The sequence below is a fragment of the Myxocyprinus asiaticus genome, chromosome 7 (genome assembly GCF_019703515.2).
Source record: "Myxocyprinus asiaticus isolate MX2 ecotype Aquarium Trade chromosome 7, UBuf_Myxa_2, whole genome shotgun sequence".
Classification (NCBI taxonomy): Eukaryota; Metazoa; Chordata; class Actinopteri; order Cypriniformes; family Catostomidae; genus Myxocyprinus; species Myxocyprinus asiaticus.
The window spans coordinates 54,046,935-54,070,903 of NC_059350.1; the positions used below are offsets into that span (position 1 = coordinate 54,046,935).

At 38.7% G+C, this 23,969-nt stretch overlaps 1 protein-coding gene across 2 annotated transcripts in view; it reads left to right on the forward strand.

The window, feature by feature from the left end:
• Positions 1 to 23,969, forward strand: part of LOC127443365 (neural cell adhesion molecule 2-like) — a 256,635-nt gene that overhangs the window by 223,730 nt on the left and 8,936 nt on the right. For both annotated transcript variants that reach the window (XM_051701889.1, XM_051701890.1), the window contains exons 9-15: positions 1,620 to 1,770; positions 4,056 to 4,243; positions 4,495 to 4,591; positions 6,416 to 6,589; positions 9,379 to 9,498; positions 10,556 to 10,677; positions 17,370 to 17,544. In XM_051701889.1, coding sequence (XP_051557849.1) covers positions 1,620 to 1,770; positions 4,056 to 4,243; positions 4,495 to 4,591; positions 6,416 to 6,589; positions 9,379 to 9,498; positions 10,556 to 10,677; positions 17,370 to 17,544 — 1,027 coding nt within the window. The remainder of the gene's footprint in view (positions 1 to 1,619; positions 1,771 to 4,055; positions 4,244 to 4,494; positions 4,592 to 6,415; positions 6,590 to 9,378; positions 9,499 to 10,555; positions 10,678 to 17,369; positions 17,545 to 23,969) is intronic.

Sequence of the window (23,969 nt, forward strand, 5' to 3'; positions counted from 1 at the left end):
CTTTCTTTCTGTTTGTTTACCTGTCTGTCTGTTCAACCATCTGTTCGCCTGTCTGTCTGACCTTCTGTCCATCTGTCTTTTTGTCCATTCATCTGTTCATGTCTGTTTGTTCATCTGCCTGTCTGTCCGTCTGTCTCTCTATCTGTCTGTTTGTCCATCTGTTTGTCTGTCTGTCTGCCCATCCATCTGTTCGTCTGTCTGTCTGCCTGTTTGTTTGTTCGTCTGCCTGTTCGTCTTTTGTCTGTCAGTCTGTCTATCTGTCTGTCTGTCTGTTTTTCTTTTTTTGTTTGTCTGTCTGTCTATTTGTCCGTCTGTTCGGCTTTCCGTTCTTCTGTCTGTCTGTTCGACCATCTGTTTGCCTGTCTATCTGTCTTTTTGTCCATCTATCTGTCTTTTTGTCTGTCCATCTGTTCATTTGTCTGTTTGTTTGTTCATCTGTCTGTCTGTCCCTCTGTCTCTCTATCTATCTATCTATCTATCTATCTATCTATCTGTCTGTCTCTTCATCTCAATGTCTGTTCGCCTGTCTGTCTATCTGTCTGACTGTCTGTCTTCTCCTTTGCTCTTCTTCTATCTGTCTCTTCTTGTTTCTCAATGCTATGGTTCTGATTTCTTACTGAGATCCAGCAGCATATCAAACATTTAGGAGCTTTGGCCGAAGACGAAGTGGTGCCAGAGAGACGGAGAGAGAGACTGTCAGTTTCTTCTCACTCATCTGCATTAGTCTCTTTTATCTGCTTACACGGCCGTTCTGAAATGTTATATATGTTTGGAGGTCATAAAACAAATAGTTATATCTTTCACCACAAAATGAGAAATATGATTCTGGTAGCTGCTTTTATTAGCTGTTTATTATATTCATTCAGCTGGAAAGGGTGTTTTACAATGCATCATGGTGTTTTTTGTGCAAGGATGTTTGTGAGGGCTTGTGTAGTCCTGTGTTTGTGTTCACATGTGCTTTTGTTGGATTTAAAACGGAATGCTTTTAAGCTTTTATTAGCAATATTTGCTTAGACATTCTGGTTTTTACAAGTAATTACAAGTTTAAAGTGTATTTGTATGTTTGTACATGTTTGTATTTGTTTGCATCATATTCCCCAGGCGTGAAAAGACCATGGGCAGGTGCATGCCTAACGTCAGCTTTCGCTGTCCGAATAAAAATTTATGTTGTGCATTAATGCGAATGAAAAATAGAAGGCATTCGGGTCACCTACTATCTTACAATAATAGCCCTCATCAAATAAACACACAGCAGCTCCAGTACTATCAGCCAGATACGCTCACAGCGCACTCTGTACTACTCCGAGGCATTAAACAGAGGGTGGACACTTATTGATTTTTTCACGGAGAATGAAGTGTTGTGATCATTAAAGTAGGCGTTGGGGGATGAGCTTGTTCAAATCTTCATACATTCAAAATTCCCTACTGCAATCACAGAAAGCGTGACCAAATTACAATTATAGAAAATGCTGGAACAAAGCCATTTATTTTCATTGTAGCTTGTTACAAAGAGCAAACATTGTAGTTATCGCATAATACGATCCTGCTTGTTTTTGTTTTGCCAGACAGTAGCAGTACTGGTATCTGTAATGTGAATTAATTGGTTTGCATTCATTTAGAGTCAGGATGGGCGTGTGGAAGTTCGTGGACGGCATGGAAAGTCCATGTTGACCATCAGTGGGGTACAACTCTCAGACTGGGGTCGGTTCGACTGTGAAGCTCTCAGCAGGATTGGAGGACATCAGAAGAGCATGTTCCTGGATATTGAATGTAAGTCATGCACAAAATATTTTAAATTTTACTCCAGAGTTGTCTTTCAAAATGATACTCTCACAGGTACTTGGAAGTTGAGAATGCTTAAATGACCCTGCACAGACAAAACGCAGTAACTACACATTTTGTCAAAATTGAGTTATGACTAAAACCGATTTTGTTACATTTTAAGCCACTCATCCACAAAAGAATCCCGTTTTTCTCCACCGAAGATGGTGATTTCCAGAAATGCTCTCTTGCACCCTAACTTTGGAAAATGTTGACATTGGGAGACCGAAACCGAATTAGTTTGGACGTGGCCTCAGACTATAATCTGACAGGCCGTTTTGGCTCAGCTATGCTCAGATTCACACAAAACAGAGAGTTAAAATCGTTTTTTTGGCCGGAATAGAGTTTCTCTATGGCCTTTCCACTACGGCATGTTTCACTCTCCTTTATGGCCATAATAATTAATTTACTCCCCTGAATTATAATACATCCATTTTTCTTTATTGGCCTCATAAAACGATTCTGGATATTAATCAAAAGAATAAAATGTCCTCCTGTGGGGCCAATTACGGAAGGTATTCTTCCACGTAACTACCGATAATTCCTTAGATTCTTGTTCATTTTCATGTCTACGACTTTACGTCTCCTCAAATACCAAACAGTTGTCAGGGTCACTTGTTTCCTTTACAGACGAAAGCATGACCTTTGTATGTATTCGAATGAATTCGCCCCGTGTATTATTGTGGTATTGTTTGACTTTATTGTACTGTATTTCCATGCCATTTAATTTCTCAACATCAATTAAATTACACATTTGTCACCGTTAAGTAGCTATATGATAAGTGCAACTGCGACTGTCACAGTGAGATTGGGGAAATGCTAACTATGTGAGATACTCATTGAATAAAGCGACTCGTCTTCTAAATCATTTCAATTGCTTATCACACAGAATGCACAATGCTGACCTTGCCATCAGAACACAGCGGGGGTATCTTCATGTCATACGCTCAGTGTGGGGGGTTCACTGCAAACGTGTGAAAAAGGACGTTCTGAATAAGTGTGGCAGGAGGTAGCCAAGCATTACTGAGGTGCTAATGAACTAATTTATTTACTATGTGAGCTCCTCTCTACAGCTGAGTTGTGACAGAGGGCCGAGCATCAGTCTCTGTAATGGAACTCTGCAAGCCAACATAACACAGGAAAGATGCCTTCTCGAATGTAGACACCCTCAGTGCTTATGCAGAAGCTCCAATGAGAGCTAAAACTCTAATTCACAGGGCTTATCATTATGTGAAGTATTATAACAAGTGAAGATAAGCCACAAAATTATCTGTCAAGTAATGATACTTCACATAATGATACGTCACGTTATGATACGTCACGTAAAATGACCTGTAAAGATATGTCGTGTGAAGATAAATCAAGTAATGATTCATCATGAACTGATTTGTCACGTAATATTTAATGTAATGATACGTCATGTAATGATATGTCACCTAATGATACGTCACGTAATGAATCATCTTTATGTGTCATTTTACTTGACGTATCATGACGTACTGTATCTTTACATGACATATCTTAACAGGTCAATTTACGTGACGTATCATAATGTGATGTATCATTATGTGAAGTATTATAACGTGACGAATCATTTTGTGACTTATCTTTACATGACATATCACTATGTGACATTACGTGATGTATAATTACGTGACGAATCTCTATGTGATGTATCTTTACATAATATTGTTTTACATGGCATATTATTTGACATATCATTTTGTGATGTACATTACGTGAAATATTGCGTGACATATCATTACATGACGTATCATTGCGTTACATATCATAACGTGACATATCTTTACGTGACGAGTCATTAGGTGATGTATTTCTGTGTTACTTATCTCAACATTACATATTTTTACATGACATACACGTGTCATTATGTGAAATTCATTGCGCGAATTATTATGTGAAATATTATGTGACATTAAATGTGACATATCTTTATCTGTATGTTACGCATCTCTACATGACATATTTTTATGTGACGTACAGTATTACGTGATGTGTCATTACATGAAATTCATTATGTGATGGTTGATCAGCGGGACTACCAGTTGGCTGAGCCAAAGTTAACCTGGTACACCCTAATTAAGCTGGTTAGAGCTGGTATACAATGTTGGACCAGCAACACACCAATTACCCTGTTCCAGTTTGACCAGTTTGTCCATCTTAAGCTGGTTTGACCTGCTTTATTCATCAGGGTTCTGTTTCTCTTTTACCAGATGCACCAAAGTTCCAGACCAACCAAACCATCTTCTACTCCTGGGAGGGAAATCCAGTGAACATCAGCTGTGACGTGAAGTCCAACCCTCCAGCGACCATGCTGTGGAGAAGAGATCGCTTCACCATCTCCAGTCCAGGGACTAGTAACATACGCATTCATACGGCAGAGGGACGATCGATTCTGGAGGTGCAGTAACATTGCAATGAAATACATTTAGCATTTTGTTTTAAATACACATTACTTTTTCCATGTGAATGTATTGAAAAGGCACATTGGGATCTGTTTTACCAAGTTAAATATTATTCAACCCACACATAGTGTAAACTGCTACCAACCTCTGTAATAAAACTGCTTCAGTGTTTAAAGGATGAAGTTTTTATTGTTATTGTTGTTTTATTTTGTTTTCACTGTTTCATTGCTATTCTGTTTCTCATCAGGTCACTCCGATGTCCGATAGGGATTTTGGACGGTACAACTGCACAGCACGAAACAACATCGGCGCTCGATACCAGGAGTTTATATTAGCACAGGCAGGTATGTGTTTACCCTCAACAATCTCAAGAGGAGCTACTAAACTTACCTCAGTCAAAGTCTAAGTGTATGCATATTCTCCACTATATGTTTAACAGTGTTTAAAGAGATTCTGGACTATATAGAGTTTCTTTTTTCTTTGTGTTTGAAGTCACATCATAGAATATCAGAGGGCTTTTGGTTCTTTTTCATTTTCAATTTCCTAACATTGTTTTCCAAAGTATGCGGTATTGGTGAGCATTTTTGAAACACTCCATTTTTTGTCTAGGAAAACACCAGTCTAGTGTGTATGGCAGTAGTAAAAGTTTAGAAGTGAATGCTTTTTCAAACTAAAACATTTTAGTGTGGACTAAATGTGAACCAGAGAAACTGCTTTTAAACTTGCAGTTTTTACACTAAGCATTGATGTTTTCTTACAATTCAGCATGAAACACAGTTCGTAACCTGTTTTACTTCTGTAATATGATATATTTTCAAGTGAATCAGCATATTTAGTGAGAAAAAATGTAGGGCGGGACTGGATTTTTTTTCCATCAGGAATTTTTGGACAATTTATTAAAAAGTTACAAGTGAAAAGGTTAATTTTGAGGATTTCCTGACCTGTAGGTGGCACTCTCACCAAATTTGGCATGTATGCTCAGATCATAGTTGCAATGATGCATACCAATTTTCGTTTCGATAGGACAAAGTGTTGCTGAGATACGGCCTGATTTCCTGTTTTTAGTAGACTTCACTAGATTTCTTATGTCGTAATTTGGTAACGGTTGTGAAAATCAAAAATCCATCTATAACTGTTCTGTCAGCTTGATTTAAAGATCATCTGAGATAAATTTTTGGGAAAATTAGACAATGTTTGTAGAAGTAGCAGCGAGGAGTCAATGATATATTTAAGCAAAAGAAAAGTCAAACTTTGAACTGGTGGTGGCGCTGTAGGGTTGATCTGGGAGACCCCAAAATTGGTCAGAAGACTATTAAGGCCCATCCCAACAAGTGTGCCAAATTTCACAACTTTTCTCCAAGCGGTTCTTGGGGCGCCCATAGACTTTGCGGCTTGGTCCCTAATAAGTACGATTATTTAATGTAGTCAGTTTTGATGTCATGTTGACTTCAAATGTTCCCTATCGACATCCTTTAGATATGGCTACTGCTAATTTAACTGAATTATTTTCCATAGTGCTTGATCATTTACTAGAGAGCTCACTAATTTACCAGAGTACAGTTCTCATATATACCAGAGCTGTGTAATATGCCATGAAGAGAACCAGTTCACGCCAAATCGGACTTCATTGAGCCCAAGAGAATATTACTGTGAACAAATGCACACACACTAATACATACTCTCAAACACCCATACAAACATATACACAGAAGATCATGAACTAAACACATGAACAAAGTGGCATTTTACACATAAGGCTACTTATAAGATGCAGTATGATGAAAATATACAGCCTTAAAGTGGTGGTGGTGCACGTGCCTTCAGTTGACAGGGGGGATGTGTCTTCCATTCCAGCGCATTTCATTAGGGTTAGGGTTTGGCAGTATGTAACGATAAATGCTTCAATTAATGGTATGCTACATTTTCATCACATGACCTCATTATCTTGCATGTTTAATTCGAAAAGTGTCATCCAGTTATCATCTCAGAAATAAAGCTGTTTATTTTGCATTTGTTTTTTTTGTTTTTTTTTACCAATTTTGTGGAAAATGTCTGATCAAATAATGAGTCAAGATGTTAAGAATCATGGATGATATATTTTCATTCATCGCACTAATGCAAATATTCATTAAACATCACATTTGTTTCATTTGTCGTCCATTTTTCAGATGTTCCATCGAATCCGTACTCAGTGAGCCTCACCGCCGTCTCCCAGCGTCTCGCCACCGTTACCTTCCTGAAACCTGACTCACACGGAGGCGTTCCCATCAGCTATTACATTGTCAATTACAAAGACACAAGCTCTCTGGATTGGAGGACGATGAGATCACATGGAGTTCAGAGTGAGTGTCATATGAGCAATACATGAAATGTGAAGTGCTGGTGTTGATTGCTCAGAGGTTGATCATTGGACTTAATGGAATGTCTAAACTTTGTCTCAGATGTTTCTCCTAAATTTCCTCAATAGATATAACAACAGACATAAATGGTAATGTTTGGTGCAACCAAGCACATTTTCACTTTCTAAAGTAGCGCAGGTGATAATGAGTTTATCGGATTGTTCATTAAACTACTTTGACTTTTGTCTAAGAAATGGGCTTACAATGATTTGTTTCTGTTCATTAAGAGCCCATTAGCCAAGACAGAAAACAAAGCCTTTAAATAATGTTTATTTGCTAAAAAAAAAAAAAAGAAAAAAAAAGTAGCATAAAAAGCCGATAACAAATAGATGCCTTCATGCATGCATAACTTTGGGCTTAAGAGCTTTGATATTATGAAGCAAAGACTGTTAAGAGTTCAACACCAGATCACTAAACGAGTGAAAATTCAAAGAGAAGTCGGCCTTGAAAACATTTTCTCTGGTCGGCTACTAGATAAACTAAAATATGGAGTGTAATTACTTAAGTTATATCAACATATTCTTTGTGGATTTTTAATTAAGAGCCCGATGTTCTGTGACGGCAAATTACTAAGTACAGTAACTGCGGTCACTGAGTGTGTTTAATTTTATTAGTGCTGTCTCATGTAAATTAATGAAGACAATCATTTACATTGGCCAAGGTCTTAGATGTGTTTCCATAATACTGTGATGTTAAAATCCATATTCCATGCTGGATATTACACTGATTGCACACATTAATACAGCCTATTTATTAGTACTGAGTTACCTGATGTTAATTCTCAGCCATGGCCTTACGGGTAGCATATCACAACATGACCTGCTGAAAAAAACTAGTATAGAATTGAATAGAATTCCTCAAAAAATTTTCTCAATAGCACAGAAAGTGCTTGGATAATAAACATATATATATGTGTGTGACGAGGAGGAGGGCGTGGCCGGGCCATGAGGACGCAAGCCTGGTGCTGAATTGTCCTAATCAGCCAGGAGGGGATAAAGACAAGCCAAAGGTGCCAGTTCGAGAGAGACACACACGGCTGCTGTGTGTGTGTGTGTGTTTATGTTTGTTTAAGTTGATTTATGTCATTAAAGTATTGTTGACTGTTCTGCAAGTTCCCGCCTCCTCCTTGCCCATTCTGAACCCTGTTACATTGGTGCCGAAAGCCAGGAAGGAAGAGGGATACGCTGTCGTGGAGTCCTAGCCTAGTCAGGGGACGGAGGAGTCACTGCCAGCCGTGGAGGAGTATGATGAGGAGCAGGGCGTGGCCAGGCATGTGTCCTCACAGCCCAGCTATGCCCTCCTCCTCGTCACCTCCTCCACCGTCCTCTGGCTTGACGTTCTCCCCTCCCTTCCTGGAGGGGAGGTGTTGCCCTTCCAGCTGTTCTTCTGCTGGCAGGTCTTCCCTGCCTCTCTGGAGCCCTGGGAGAGATGAGGGGAGGGAGAGGGAAAGAGTGAGGGGGTGAGACAGAGAAAGAGAGAAAAGGAGAGAGAGAGAAAAACTTGCTCGCCGGTCCCTGGAAACGCCGTCACCTTGTCCTTAACCGCTCCTCCGCACTCTGGCGGACGACAGCCACTCCATCCCTGGCGGACGGCAGGGAGTCCTCCGACCCCTGGCGGACAGTAACGGCTCCTCCCTTCCTGGTGGATGGCAGCAGTTCCTCTGACTCCCGGCGGCCGGTAGCGACTCCTCCATCCCTTGGTGGACGGCAGCGGCGAGGACTCCACGACAGTGCATCCCTCCTCCTTCCCGGATTTCAGCACCAATGTAACAGGGTTCACAGGACAGGCAAGGAGGAGGTGATGAGGAGGAGGGCGTGGCTGGGCCGTGAGGACCATACTCTTCCACAGCCGGCAGTGACTACTCCGTCCCCTGGTGGGCAGCCGTGGCTCCTCCCCTGGCGGACGGCAGTGGCAAGGACTCCACAACAGCACATCCCTCCTCCTTCCTGGATTTCGGCACCAATGTAACAGGGTTCACAGGATGGGCAAGGAGGAGGTGGGAACCGGCAGAACAGTCAACATAATTTTAATGACATAACTGAACTTAAACATAAACGTGTCTCTCTCTCTCTCTCTCTCTCTCTCTCTCTCTCTTGAACTGGCGTCTCCAGCTCGTCTTTATCCCCCTCCCGGCTGATTAGGACAATTCAGTGTCAGTGTGCGTCCTCACGACAAATAATTAAATGGATATGAAATAATGGTTATTATGTGAGTCGTAAGAGATGGCAGAGCCTCCAGAAACAGCTGAATTCCACCTCGGTTTGCGTCAGAGTTCTGTAAGGTGTTTATTTTGCGATGATTTATTTTGACTGCTCATTATCCAGCTTAATACACGACATGAAAAATACTAATTTGAGTTAAAATTACATTATTATGTTAGAAAAAAGAGACATGGAGTCTCCAGAAACAACTAATTACAACCTCTGCTTTGTGTCGGAGTTCTGATGAACCTGATGAATACCAGATGATTGGTGATATATCACTTTATCCCTGGATGTGTGGTCATTATTTAGAAGGAACTGACCAATCAGAATAGATTATTCTATATAAAATTTACAATATTGACCAGCTGGCTATGTAGGAAACATAGATTGTCTGGATGAATGGTCAGTGATAACGTGTTGCTATGGGCAGTGGGCATATTTATTGAATACCATTGACCAAACCAGATCAGAATCAAGTATGAAAACCCATATATTATTTCTTTCTTTCTGATTACATGTCCATCTTAGCCACAGTCATTCTGGCTAACCTAGAGCCCAACACGACGTATGAGGTGCGAGTCGCGGCCGTCAATGGAAAGGGACAGGGAGAATTCAGCCACACAGAAACATTCCAGACGCTACCCATACGTGAGTACATCCCACTCTGTAATCATCCATTTCCTCTGTGTTCTCAGCCCCTCCATAGAGTGCAACCGTCTGGTTCCAAAGTAAAAATCACATTCATTTTCTCCATAGAGGAACTGACAATTAACGATAACTTAGAAACCTTAATAAACCTTTAAAGACCTACCATGAGCTCTGAGGCTGTTAATCGATGGTATATGCTTCTGTTGAAGCCATCAGTCCACGTTATTTCAACTTCATTAAAAAAAATCATGTTTAAAAGCAGAATTCCTGGTGAAGAACTACACTACCCATAATCCTGAAGAAAGATCCACTAATCAGTGGTCAAAAGAGCTCCGCAGCTCCGCCCACTTCCATGATGCTCTCCCTACACTCTCAAACTACTTATATATTATACATAAAATTAAAACCTATTATTTCTATACTTTTAATCAACAACTTTAAATAAATAGTTTTATATTGTTCAGTCATTTTTAATTTGATTACATCATTCACAATGCTTCATGGGACTGTAGTTCAATCCCTCATCTTTGTCTTTTTGTCCAATTTTCAAATATTTTTTTGTTGTTTTTGGTTCACATCAAAGTTTGCATTGTTATGATTCACCTTGAAGCAGGTTGGTTTGGTTCATGGTTTATAACTCTCTTATTTTAAGTACTTTATGAAATCTGGATAAATACTTCCAGAACCAAGACGGCTGAAAAAGAGCTTATGCTCTGTTCTCCTTTTATAACTCTTCACTGTCAGATGGATGTATTTAAACTCTTGCACACCTTTTGTTCAGTAGGCTTGGTGCTTTTTACTGTGGCATATGTAATTGTATCAGCTGAGATGATTATGAAGTGAATTTCTTTAGCATTCAATTGTTCCAGCCCCTGCAGTGTATGTTACTTTAATAAGACTTTAAAAGTGGAAGATAAAATGGGTCCTTCATCATTATAATGTGTCTTCATGTAGTTTATAAATAACTTTATAGTTTAAAGTAGCTGTCACATCATTTTCTTCTGGAGGAAGCTCAAATTTGGACTTATTTCTGGTCTGATTTCTCTCTTTCCTCCAGGCGAGCCAAGCCCACCTACAGTGCACGGACAGAGGGGGGTCGGGAAGGCCTACAGATTGGGACTCATCAAACAGGATGATGGAGGAATGCCGATTGTAGAGTACATTGTCAAATACAAAACGGTGGGTACTCACACATCAAACAACCATTAATCAAAGAAGAACATGGGTTGCTAACCAAAATGTTGTAGCTTCGAACCCCACAAGGGGACATCTATGAAGTATTAACATTATGCCTTTGAGCAAAGTACTCACTTCAGGTGGGTTTTCCTTGTAATAAGTGAACTAGATGTGCAAATGGGAATTGAGAATTGGTTCTGAATTAGAATTGTTTGAAAAATGATTTCCAAGATGTTCAGTTTGGTTAATGATTCTAGAATGTCTGCATTTTTTCGCTGAAGTGGACTGAACATGGTACTAAAATATTCTGACCGTGTTACCTGCACTGATATTCAGTCTGATTCACGAACAAATAACACTTATGAGCTGTTTGTTTTTAATGACTCACAAATGAGCCTTGATCTCATTGATCTAAAACAGGTCACTCACTCACTGAATCAGTCGGGGTGATTATCGAATTTACAACGTGCTTTGACAGGCTGAGCATTCGAACGTGAACAAGACGGAACGGCATGCTGTAAATGAAGTACACTAATGAGCCAAAACATTATGACTGCTCACAGTTGAAGCAAATAAGGTTGATCATCTCCTAACAAGGCCACATGTCAAGGTATGGGTAGATTATATGATTAGTGAACAATCACCGTACGTTCAGACCTGAGGAGGCGAGAGCGTCAAAATTCGCTCTGGTTGCCCTGCCAACAATGCTATCGAAGATTCGTGGATGCTCTGACGTAATTGAAATAGGCGGCAACGTTCGTTCGGAATGCTTGGTTTTGTGAACTATATTTAAAGGGGCCGCAAAACATCCAGACATGTCGACCGGTATCTTTTTGCCAACAAATCACAAGTAGCATATATCCTCATGAAATCTTTTAAAAGTGAAAGTAAGAAATTGATCGATGGCAGAAAGTAATTAAATATAAAAGACAAACGCTGATGGTATAAATGTGTTACCGATTGATCAGGCAGCACGGTTTTGCATGCTATGGCGCCAAAATTAGCATGCAATATATTATATATAATATTATATAAACCATAATATCCACATCATCAACTCATCTGGCACACCAACAATTTCAGACACCTTTGTCCACGCATCTTTTTTTTTTTTAACCGCGTCAAAGCTCATTACCATAATGTTGCCCGAACTTGAACTTTCCTCTGACACCCACAATGCCCAAGACTTGATGGCCACGGACTCGCCCAGGATGTGCCGCTTCTCGCCGCCGAGAGACGCTGGCTGCCATAGAAAATGAATGACTTCCAGTCGATTTGACGCTCTCGACGCCTCTGGTCTGAACGCACCATCAGTTCTCATAGTCAACATGTTGAATGCAGGAGAAATGGGCAGGAGTAAAGACCTGAGCGATTTTGACAAGGGCCAAATTTTTATGGCCAGATGACTGGGTCAGAGCATCTCTAAAATGGCAAGGCTTGTAGGGTGCTCTTGGTCAGCAGTGGTGAGTACTTACCGACAGTGGTCTCGGGAGGGACAAACCACAAACCAGCGACAGGCTGTTGGGTGCCCAAGGCTCATGAATGCGTGAGGGCAGCAAAGGCTATCCCGTCTGGTCTGAACTGACAGAAGGTCTACTGTGGCACAAGTCACAGTCAAATTTTAATGATGGTTACAGAAGGAATGTGTCACAACACACAGTGCATCGCACCCTGCTGTGTATGGGGCCACGCAGCCACTGTTTACTGTCGAAAGCATCTACAATGGGCACGTGGGCGTCAGACTGGACCTTGGAGCAGTGGAAGAAGGTCGCCTGGTCCGGTGAGTCCTGTTTTCTTTTACATCACATGGACGGCCGTGTACATGTGTGCCATTTACCTGGGGAAGAGATGGCACCAGGATGCACTATGGGAAGATGGCAAGCCGGTGGAGGGATTGTGATGCTCTGGGCAATGTTCTACTGGGAAACCCTGCATGTGGACGTCAATTTGACACATGCCACCTACCTAAACATTGTTGCAGACCAGGTACACCCCTTCATGGCAATAGTATTCCCTGATGACAGTGGCCTCTTTCAGCAGGATAATGCGCCCTGCCACACTGCACACATTGTTTGGGAATGGTTTGAGAACATGATGAAGAGTTCAAGGTGTTGCCCTGGCCTCCAAATTCCCCATATCTCAATCTGATTGAGCATCTGTGGGATGTGCTGAACCAACAAGTCTGATCCACGGCTGCTCCACCTCGCAACTTACAGGACTTGAAGGATCTGCTGCTAATGTCTTGGTGCCAGATACCACAGGACACCTTCAGGGGTCTTGTAGAGTTGATGCCTTGGCAGGACAGCGCTGATTTGGCGGCACATGGAGGACCAACAGCATTAGGTGGTCATAAAGTTTTGGCTCATCAGTGTATGTCTGTGCTCGTCAGAGTGTGGAAAGACTACGAATTTTTCTTTATATTCTATAAATCAGTTTTAAAAACTATCAGCCGAATAATTAGTTATCGGCCTTTTACACTACCTTAGTTATCGGTATCTGCAAAATCCACTATCGGCCGACCTCTACTTAATAATGGGTCCAGAAGGTGGCAACACACAGATGAGCTATTACTGTCTCGAGGAAGCACTAGAAGATGTTATTGCGGCTAAACAACAGGGAATGAAGGTGAAAACAACAATGGATGTGCAGATACCTGCAAGTGTATAACTCGAGGCTGAAGGACTATAAAGACATCTTTGTGGGTCTTAACTCCTTAATTAAAAAAGAGAAATAGTCCAGTATCTCATAACAGTCATAGCACGCATTACTTTGAGAGGCTAGCGTTCAACTGTACACAGACGCTAAGCGTTCGCATCAAAACCGAAGTATACTTTGGGCTTAAGGCCCAAAACTCTACAAAAGTACATGAATGCAAACCCATCTAGCTACTCAAGCTCGATTTCCTCCGTCCTTGCTTTACGTAATGTGTCAGAGCATAAATTATAATGCAACATGAATGCATGTTGCATTCTCAGTGTTGCCACAAAGGGCGCTATAGTGGACGTTAGTGTATGGTCAAATTTCTGCTGTCTTGGTGGAACAACAGTTTGAAGAGGTCTCACTGAGCAAGTTAATTAAAGTCAGATAAACCGTCGACATGTTTATAGCTAATGGCACAGACATTTGAAGGAAACTCTATCGCCCCCTTGAGTACTGAGGTTTGTCACTGGTGCAAGAATTCATGTTGTGTGTACAATGGGACAGCATGCTTGCAATGCATTCGCTTCTACATTTGTGTACTTGTGTAGAGTGTGTTCTGGCTTCATTCACACAGTTTCAAGTTAATCTTTGTGACAGTTTTAGCACGCTGGTCGGTTTATCCGTCAGGGTGGTGGATTCCAGTTGCCTCAAGTCGTGTGGCTGGTTGAATCTGTGATGTTCTCGAGCAAAATTGTGCCATTTCCTCCTCCTATTGTACAGTGTGTGTGTGTGGTGTGTGTGTGTGGGGGGGGGGGGGGGGGGATGAGAAAGCAAAAACGCAGTGGCCTCATTTGCTTAAAGAGAAATGATTCTTGAAGGAGTGTGTTGGAACGCTTTCAACTTCCATTTTCTACAATGGAACTGCATTGGGGTTTCCTGTCCATCACAGCTATAAAGAATGGAAAGACTCAACTTGAGTGTTTGTTTTACACAATACACACATTTTATTTACACAGTGAAACCTTTTCAAAGCTGTTTTTTTTTTTTTACTGCTTTTATGCTGATTACAAAAATATGCATTGTATTGTAGTTTATATTCATTACAGTTATGAGATATTTGACTGGGAAAATACCTGGGAAATAATTTTCATAAAAAATAGTCACAATGCAAAACATCTTAAAGGTGCACTCAGTAATATTTTAAGTGTGTTGAAGTGGCTTACATTGGTTTACACTGACACATAGTGGCCCGGATGCTGCATCGTTCAAAAACAGTAGTTTTCAGTTACCAGTGTCATTATAAAACATCACTATGTACAGCAATCCAGCATTAATTTAATCCATGAATGAAAGTGTCCAATAACAGGGTGGTTACTGAGATTAAGCAAGTAGTATTCAGCTGGTCATGTGATGCTAACATGGCTGCCCCCATGAGGTGCCCCTGCCCCATGTATTTTTGTTTTTGTTTTTTGATTTTCTCCCCTTTTCTCCCCAATTTGGAATGCCCAATTCCTAGTGCGCTCTAAGTCCTCGTCCTTGAATCTTATGAAAACTGTTAAGAACATGTCTGGGGCATATTATACCACAAAATATTTTTTATTGTTTTGTTTTGCTTAGTTTGCAGTAGCCTATCTATCGAATATTCATTACAATAAAGCACATTTTCCCACAGTTCTCATCATGTCAATATTTTTTGTACTGTGTGGCAGTGCGGAGGGCGGGGCCGGGTCGTGATTCCACACACCCGGCCCCTAATTAGGCTGATTAAGCCCGAGAGGGATAAGGGTGACTGGAGCCGGCAGTGTGACAGAGAGAGAGAGTTACGGGCAGCTGTCCGACACCTGTGTGTGTTTGTGTCTTTTTGGTTAAGTTCATTATTAAACTATTATTTATATTGTTAAGCCGGTTCTCGCCTCCTTTCCATTGAACTGTGTTACACTGGTGCCGAAACCAGGGAAGGAGGAGGGATGTGCCGTAGTAGAGTCCTTGCCACTACCATCCACCCCAATGGAGGAGCCGCGGCCATCCGCTGGGGGACGGAGGAGCTCGGCCGGCTGAGAGCGGAGGAACGGCCTCCAACCGCGAGGGGAGGAGGGGCTCCTAACCGACCGCCTGAAGCGGTCAGAGCCACTGCCAGGGGTGGAGGAGACCCCTACCAGCCGCTGAAATGTGGCGGGGTCTGAGACCACCAACTGCAAGCGGGGATGGGCTCCAGGCCGACTGTCTGGAGCGGGAGGACTGCTGCCAGGGGTGGGGGAGACCCCTACCATCCACCGAAAACGCGGCAGGGCGTTCCGTCCGCCAGGGGCCGGAGGACTGCCTCCAATCTGCCCGGGTAGGCGTGGCTGTCGTCCACCAGAGGATGGAGGAGTGGCCGAGGACCAGGCTACGGCGTATCGGAGAACCGGCGAGTAAATTATGTTTTTTTTTTCTTTCTCTCTCCTCACTCTCTCCTGCTGCCGCTCCGCGTTGTCCTTTCCCTCTCCTTTTAAATATTATTATTATTATATTTTAAGCTGGTATCATCACCGTTACGGTGTATATGTACCGTGTTTTTGTTATTGCTGTTTCCCTCCCCAGTTCCAGGAAGACCTGCCGGCAGACGGGGCCGGAAGGGGTGGGGGGGGTGATATGTCATGCCGGTGGCTCCCCGGCCTGAGAGAACAAGGGAGGAATGTGGCAGGTCAGAGGGTGGGGCCGGGTTGTGATTCCACACACCTGGCCCCTAATTAGGCTGATTAAGCCCGAGAGGGATAAGGGCGACCAGAGACGACAGTGCGACAGAGAGAGAGTTACGGGCAGCTGTCTGACACCTGTGTGTGTTTGCCCTCTGGTTAAGTTCATTATTAAAATATTATTTATATTATCAAGCTGGTTCTCGCCGCCTCCTTTCCATTGAACTGTGTTACATACTGCTTTTATGCTGATAACAAAAAAAATTCATTACGGTTATGAGATTTTGGATGCTAAATGTGCTTAATTGCCATTTTCTTTATGCAAAATAATAACTACAGTATAATGCACATACTTTTTTCGTTTTTCCTTTTGACTTTGAGGCTTTAATATTTTATGTTTAATATTCATGAGGAGTGAATTGTGGTCCAATGATTTTTCGGTGTGGGCGGGGATACACAGAAAATACTTCAGAAATAGAATCCGAGCGATCGTCAGAAGTCTAATCGCTTGGCGCTTGGCGCTGCAGTGACCGGTTAGGATACAATGTTATTTACAGTACTCATGTTGGGTTGAAGTGTTGTTACATTTTGCATCAGCTCTAAAGCATCTATTCTAACTTTCCTTTGCAGTCTGTCGTCAGCAGAGCACCACTTAATATCATTACAGATGAAAGTGTTGGAAGGAAGCTATTCTGGTGTTTAATACTACACCCTTTGAAGTGGATAATTGGTAACCAAACTTACATCTATTACCGTTAGACAGAGAACAACCCAAGTTTGCCCTTAAAAGGTGCACAAAAGTAAATTAAAGGAAAGTATTATCTCCAGAGGCATGAAGTATGTTTCCACCAATCGCTTGAGAAACTTTCATTGAAGTTGGATTTGTATCAGAGTCCAGCAGTTCTAAAAACAAATCAGTATTGGAAAGTGAAATCTCTTTAAAGTGCTTTTCTAAAATGCTCCAATAGAGAAGCAGATTGTGAGTTCAGCTGTGCTAGTTTTGAAATCTCTTGTGGATGAAGAAAACCTGCTTCCCACAGACAGATGCTTACTAATGGGATTAATTTAAAAGGTTATATATTTAGAAAATGCACATAGACAGATACTGTATCACAAAGATAGTGCGCAGTGTCTGTTTATGGTGTAAAAGTGACTGGAACTTCTTATAAGATATTAATTTAATCATCATTGGAACAGTATGCAATTGCCATGCTGGTCTAGGCTGGTTTATGCTGGTTAGTGTTGGTCTAGCTGGTGGACCACTATGGTTTTTCTGGTAATCTTGCTGGTTAAGTTAGTCAAAAAGCTTTGTTATCATGTTGTGCCGGTGACAAATGCTGTATTTTTCAACAGAGTAATATTTCCATGTTCTCCTCGCAGGATAAAGAGGAACAGTGGATGACCAAGTTGGTTCCAGGCATGAATGACTTCACTTTACTGCAGCCGCTTCAGTGGAACACGCGCTACAACGTCGAGATCACAGCGAGGAACGTGAAAGGCTTGTCAGAACCCACATTCTTCCAGTTCCTCATGCCTCAGAAACCAGACATAACAGGTACACGCACATCCTCACTACTAAACCACACAGGTTCACATCTCTAACATGCTTTATCCATTTTTTTCTCTTTAAGAGCGTCACAGTTTGCATAAAACATTTTTAAAGTGCTTCCCAAAGCATAGCACATTGAAAGTTGTACATCAATAGGTGCACTATTTCCAGTGGATTGTCAATCGGTGCATCTGTTCATGCTTTTGGGTTAATATTGTACACAAACGCTAAGGGTTCAGAGCGACTGCATTCTTGGCATTAACCTCCCGTGACCCCGCATCCACATGTGTGGACGTTGTATTTTGGCTTCGCTATACCTAATGCATAATTTAAATTAATTTAAACAGACTGAATACTGTTCACAAGACTCTAGACTGTCATTTAAAGGTTAAACTTCTGGTGCACCAAGTCACATGACACAACAACATGACGTCGATTTCATTGAAGCACTTCTATGGGCGCAGAGTCAACAAAAGTGCCTCTGGTCAGAAATCTCTTTACGTTTTTTCATTGAAACCTGTTTGGGTGTAAAGAGTAGTGTCTCTAGTTTCGTTTGGAATGCCGCTTTAAAACATTCATACATTTTTCGCACATCAGTGCGCTGATAAACATCATGTCCACATACGTGGATTTTAGGACATTATTCCCTCAAAAGTTAAAAATGCCTGTAAAAATGTTAGCTGTTATTTTGAATAACTTTCAACATTAACACATCTGAGGGTCATTTAGCTTCATTTTAATATACATTTTGTTATATTTTATCACTGTACAATACGTTTCTATTCATTAACATTAATAAATGCATTCCTATATTTACTGTACATTATCACATTAAGAATAAATGTATTCATCCAAAAACTGAAAAATGTGTCTTTCAGAAGCTTTATATGGAGTTAGGATGAAAATAAGGTGCATTTCAAACTGTTCTGAGACCAGTGCAGACAGACAGCACACTGGAGGTTAAGTCATTCACTAAATAGGGAGCAAGGGAGCATCCTATAGCTCTCTATGCAGTTAAGTGCATTCACTCCTAAAATCTGATCAAAAGTTCAGTTTCAGGCTGCAGATGATGTTTGGATCACTCAACATGTTTGACAGACATGTGACAATGATAATCAGTACATAGATTCAGAATTTATAATGTATCATTTTATTTTAACATGGTTGACAGTGATTGGATGATGCTGGACATTACTTTGAATCAGAATTAATTATGATAATTTCTGATGTAATGTCTGTAACGCCTCAAAAACATGAATAATCAACACTCCTGAAACATAATAAACAATCTGATTAAAAAAAAAAAACTTTCTATAGCTTGGTATTATTGAAAATGTCACAATTTAGTCTGGCTGTCCACATATGAGGACATCAATGTTTAGGAAAACTATTAGCTGTAAAATATTATATATATATATATATATATATATATTTGTGTGTATATATGCTTCTTTATTATGTGCTACTAGTTACAAATCCAACAGGGAAATGGAAAATGCACACAGCAGTCACGCTCGGGTCTCAGGAGGTTAAAAAAACAATGCATGTAACAAAACACAGTTGTTCTTTTAACTTTACAAAGCACCTTAAACACTCAGCGCAACAGTGAGATCCAAGGCAATGCAACAGGCGTGCATCTAGCATTTTCTTTGTTTACATATAAAAAAACTTACAAAAACAGTGCAGGTTGATGTTCAGTGTCACTCCTAAAGTGAAGGAGTTTGTCAGTTGTCAGCCTTTTTAAATGTATGAACTGAAAAGTGAAATAAGAAATGACATTTGGCTGGTTAGCATTGATGGTTAGACCCTGCTGGTTGATGCTGTAACTACACCCTTGTGCTAGAAATGATGTAGTCTCCATTGAAAATTAGCCGTCCAATCGTTTCAATCACTAGTTTGACTAAAAGTGTTTGCGAGCGCAAATATTTGGTATATTCCAATAGTATATGCTCATACTTTTAATGCATAGGATGCAACTGAAAGGCCACCTTTGACTCATTGCAAGCGTGTTTTTTCAAATGAGGTCATGAGATATTCGAAACTTTAAAGAACTTTAAAAGCTCTTTAATAACAACTTTTCTGATTCATATTTATGGTGTCCTCATAAACCCTTCTATAATATCTGAGAGATATTCTCAAGCGCTGTCTACTAAAAACAGAAATGTTAAAGTGATGTCACGGCAGATCAGGGCCGGTATCAGATCTCCAGGTGAAGCGAGATGAGACGCCGCCAGCAAATCTCGACCTCTGCGTCCAAGAGTTGAGCAGGAGAGCAGATATGAGGGGAAGATCAAATGCGCTGCTGTGTGCTAGTTTGGTTTGCTGATGCGGTTTGAAAGGGAGATCTCTTGAAGAGATGACCAGCAATGTTATTTAAAGGAATATTCCAGGTTCAATACAAGTTAAGATCAACTGGCAGCATTTGTGGTATAATACTGATTACCACAAAAATTAGGAAGTCAATGGGGTCAATCTGTAAACGTTAAAATACTCACTGTTTCAAAAGTATAGACACAAGACATTTTAACATGATTTTAGTGTGATAAAATCACTTAATAAGCTATTTTACAAATCCTTTGCCGTGATGACATAACACTGTAAACCCTAAAACACGAAAATGACCATAAAAACAATGATTTAAACTTTACAGTTAAAATAATACATGAAATTTAACAGAAGAATTAATGTAAGTGCTTTTCTAAAATTATAAGAGTCACATTTCTGCCTTTAAACCCTCCAAAAATTGTCCCCATTGACTTCCATTGTAAGTATCTCACTGGAACATACATTTTTGCTTTTTTTAAAGAAAAGGAGGAAATTAATTTTTGTGGTAATCAACATTATGCCACAAATGCTGTCGACTGAGCTTAACTTGTATTGAACCCGGAATATTCCTTTAATGTCGTGGCTATTCTCATTAGATTTTCATTGCATTAAGCCAATCTTAATTTTACTGTAAAATCAAACTTTGTTATCATAACTGATGTTGACCATCTAATCATATCACATTACTTCAAACTCATTTATTAGAATAACGAGATAGAGGTTGTAACAGTATACGGACGGGCAAGGAGGAGGCGGGAACCGGCTGAACAGTAAACAAAGTTTAATGATATAAACTTAACTTAAAACAACATAAAACATAAACGAACACAGACACATGCAGCGCGGCCGCGTGCCTCTCTCTTGAATGGTGCCTCCGGCTCCCCTTTATCTCGCTCTCCCGCTGATCAGCTGATTCAGCGGCGGCCGTCGTCATCACGGCCTGGCCACGCCCTTCTCCTCGTCACAGAGGTGTTGAGTCATATGTACCTAAAATAAAACTCTCACAATCTCTGATTTATGCTTTCAACTTATTTTAAAAATACCACAATTAAAACTGTGTTAAAAAAAAAAAAAAAGATGAAGGATCTGTCTTAAAGTGGTATTAAAAGTTTATGAAAAAGTTAGCAATTTAAAGTTCGACCCATGCCCTTAGGATTTCCATTTGGTTTATCTAACTTCCTGTGAACTTCGATTCTCACTTTGTGTTTGATGCTCCGTGGTGTTTTCTCTAAGATAAGAATAAATGAAAACCTTAGAAGATATTCAGTGTATATTGCATAGATATTGCGTCAACTATATTTAACCGTTTCCTTCTAATCAGTTAGTGCTCAAGGTGTCCTCCATTAATAGACATTCAGCTTCTCACAGATAAACATCATGTTGACGCTGCCGGTTAATCCTCATAATCACTCGGTAAGTTGTAAAATCAGTGTGTGAATATTGTCAGGATCTGTGAGCATCCTCTGGTTTCCACCATGATGTATGTGAACATTTGATCCTTCACCCCACGACAGATATCAAAATAACTCCAAGATGGACTACAAAATCATTTCCTCTTAAGCTTTGACTCCCTTTTCATCAGTGCATGCTTGAAAGAGATAGATGTATGGATTAATACATCAGAAATAGCATCACATCTATGTATTGTAATTATCTAAAAGACAATTAAGAGGTTTGATTGCTGTCTCAATGTAGAGGAGATACTTTTACACATTTTTAATTCTTCTTCTTTTTTTTTTTTTTTTTTTGCTGTTTTGTCCAGTTGGAATATTGGCATTTCAGCAAATGCCAGTTTAGTTTAGTTTAATTTAGTTTCTGTTTAGTTGAGTTTAGTTTAGTGTAGTTTAGTTTAGTTTAGTTTAGTTTAGTTTAGTGTAGTTTAGTTTAGTTTAGTTTAGTTTAATTTAGTTTCTGTTTAGTTGAGTTTAGTTTTAGTTCAGTTTAGTTTTAGTTCAGTTTAGTTTAGTTTAGTGTAGTTTAGTTTTAGTTTAGTTTAGTTTAGTTTAGTTTAGTTTAGTTTAGTGTAGTTTAGTTTAGTTTAATTTAGTTTCTGTTTAGTTGAGTTTAGTTTTAGTTCAGTTTAGTTTAGTTTTTGTTTAGTTTAGTTTAATTTAATTTAGTTTAGTTTAGTGTAGTTTAGTTTTAGTTTAGTTTAGTTTAGTTTAGTGTAGTTTAGTTTAGTTTAATTTAGTTTCTGTTTAGTTGAGTTTAGTTTTAGTTCAGTTTAGTTTAGTTTTTGTTTAGTTTAGTTTAGTTTAGTTTAGTTTAGTTTAGTGTAGTTTAGTTTAGTTTAGTTTAGTTTAGTGTAGTTTAGTTTAGTTTAGTTTAATTTAGTGTAGTTTAGTTTAGTGTAGTTTAGTTTAGTTTAGTTTAGTTTAGTTTAGTTTAGTTTAGTTTCTGTTTAGTTGAGTTTAGTTTTAGTTCAGTTTAGTTTAGTTTAGTGTAGTTTAGTTTTTGTTTAGTTTAGTTTAGTTTAGTTTAGTTTAGTTTAGTGTAGTTTAGTTTAGTTTAGTTTAATTTAGTTTAGTGTAGTTTAGTTTTTGTTTAGTGTAGTTTAGTTTAGTGTAGTTTAGTTTAGTGTAGTTTAGTTTTTGTTTAGTTTAGTTTAGTGTAGTTTAGTTTAGTTTAGTTTAGTGTAGTTTAGTTTAGTTTAGTTTAATTTAGTGTAGTTTAGTTTAGTTTAATTTAGTGTAGTTTAGTTTAGTTTAGTTTAATTTAGTGTAGTTTAGTTTAGTGTAGTTTAGTTTTTGTTTAGTTTAGTGTAGTTTAGTTTAGTTTAGTTTAGTTTAGTGTAGTTTAGTTTAGTTTAGTTTAATTTAGTTTAGTGTAGTTTAGTTTTTGTTTAGTGTAGTTTAGTTTAGTGTAGTTTAGTTTAGTGTAGTTTAGTTTTTGTTTAGTTTAGTTTAGTGTAGTTTAGTTTAGTTTAGTTTAGTTTAGTGTAGTTTAGTTTAGTTTAGTTTAATTTAGTGTAGTTTAGTTTAGTTTAATTTAGTGTAGTTTAGTTTAGTTTAGTTTAATTTAGTGTAGTTTAGTTTAGTGTAGTTTAGTTTAGTGTAGTTTAGTTTTTGTTTAGTTTAGTGTAGTTTAGTTTAGTTTAGTTTAGTTTAGTGTAGTTTAGTTTAGTTTAATTTAGTGTAGTTTAGTTTAGTTTAGTTTAGTGTAGTTTAGTTTAGTTTAGTGTAGTTTAGTTTAGTTTAGTTTAATTTAGTTTCTGTTTAGTTGAGTTTAGTTTTAGTTCAGTTTAGTTTAGTTTAGTGTAGTTTAGTTTTTGTTTAGTTTAGTTTAGTGTAGTGTAGTTTAGTTTTTGTTTAGTTTAGTTTAGTTTAGTTTAGTGTAGTTTAGTTTTTGTTTTATTTAGTTTAGTTTTAGTTTTAGTTTAATTTAGTGTAGTTTAGTTTTTGTTTTATTTAGTTTAGTTTAGTTTAGTTTTAGTTTAAGTTTAGTTTAGTGTAGTTTAGTTTTTGTTTTATTTAGTTTAGTTTAGTTTAGTTTAGTTTAGTTTAGTTTAGTTTTTGTTTAGTTTTGGTTTAGTTTAGTTTTTGTTTGGTTTAGTTTAGTTAATTTAGTTTAGTTTAGTTTAGTTTTTGTTTAGTTTAGTTTAGTTTTTGTTTTGTTTAGTTTAATTTAGTTTTTGTTTAGTTTAGTTTAGTTTTTTTTAGTTTTTTTTAGTTTAGTTTAGTTTAGTTAGGTTTAGTTTGGTTTGATTGAGTTTAGTTTAGTTTAATTTGGTTTAGTTTAGTTTAGTTTAGGTTTGGTTTGGTTTAGTTTAGTTTAGTTTAGTTTAGTGTAGTTTAGTTTAGTGTAGTTTAGTTTTTGTTTAGTTTAGTTTAGTTTAGTGTAGTTTAGTTTAGTTTAGTTTAATTTAGTGTAGTTTAATTTAGTTTAGTTTAATTTAGTGTAGTTTAGTTTAGTTTAGTTTAATTTAGTGTAGTTTAGTTTAGTGTAGTTTAGTTTAGTGTAGCTTAGTTTTTGTTTAGTTTAGTTTAGTTTAGTGTAGTTTAGTTTAGTTTAGTTTAATTTAGTGTAGTTTAGTTTAGTTTAGTGTAGTTTAGTTTAGTTTAGTTTAGTTTAGTGTAGTTTAGTTTAGTTTAATTTAGTTTCTGTTT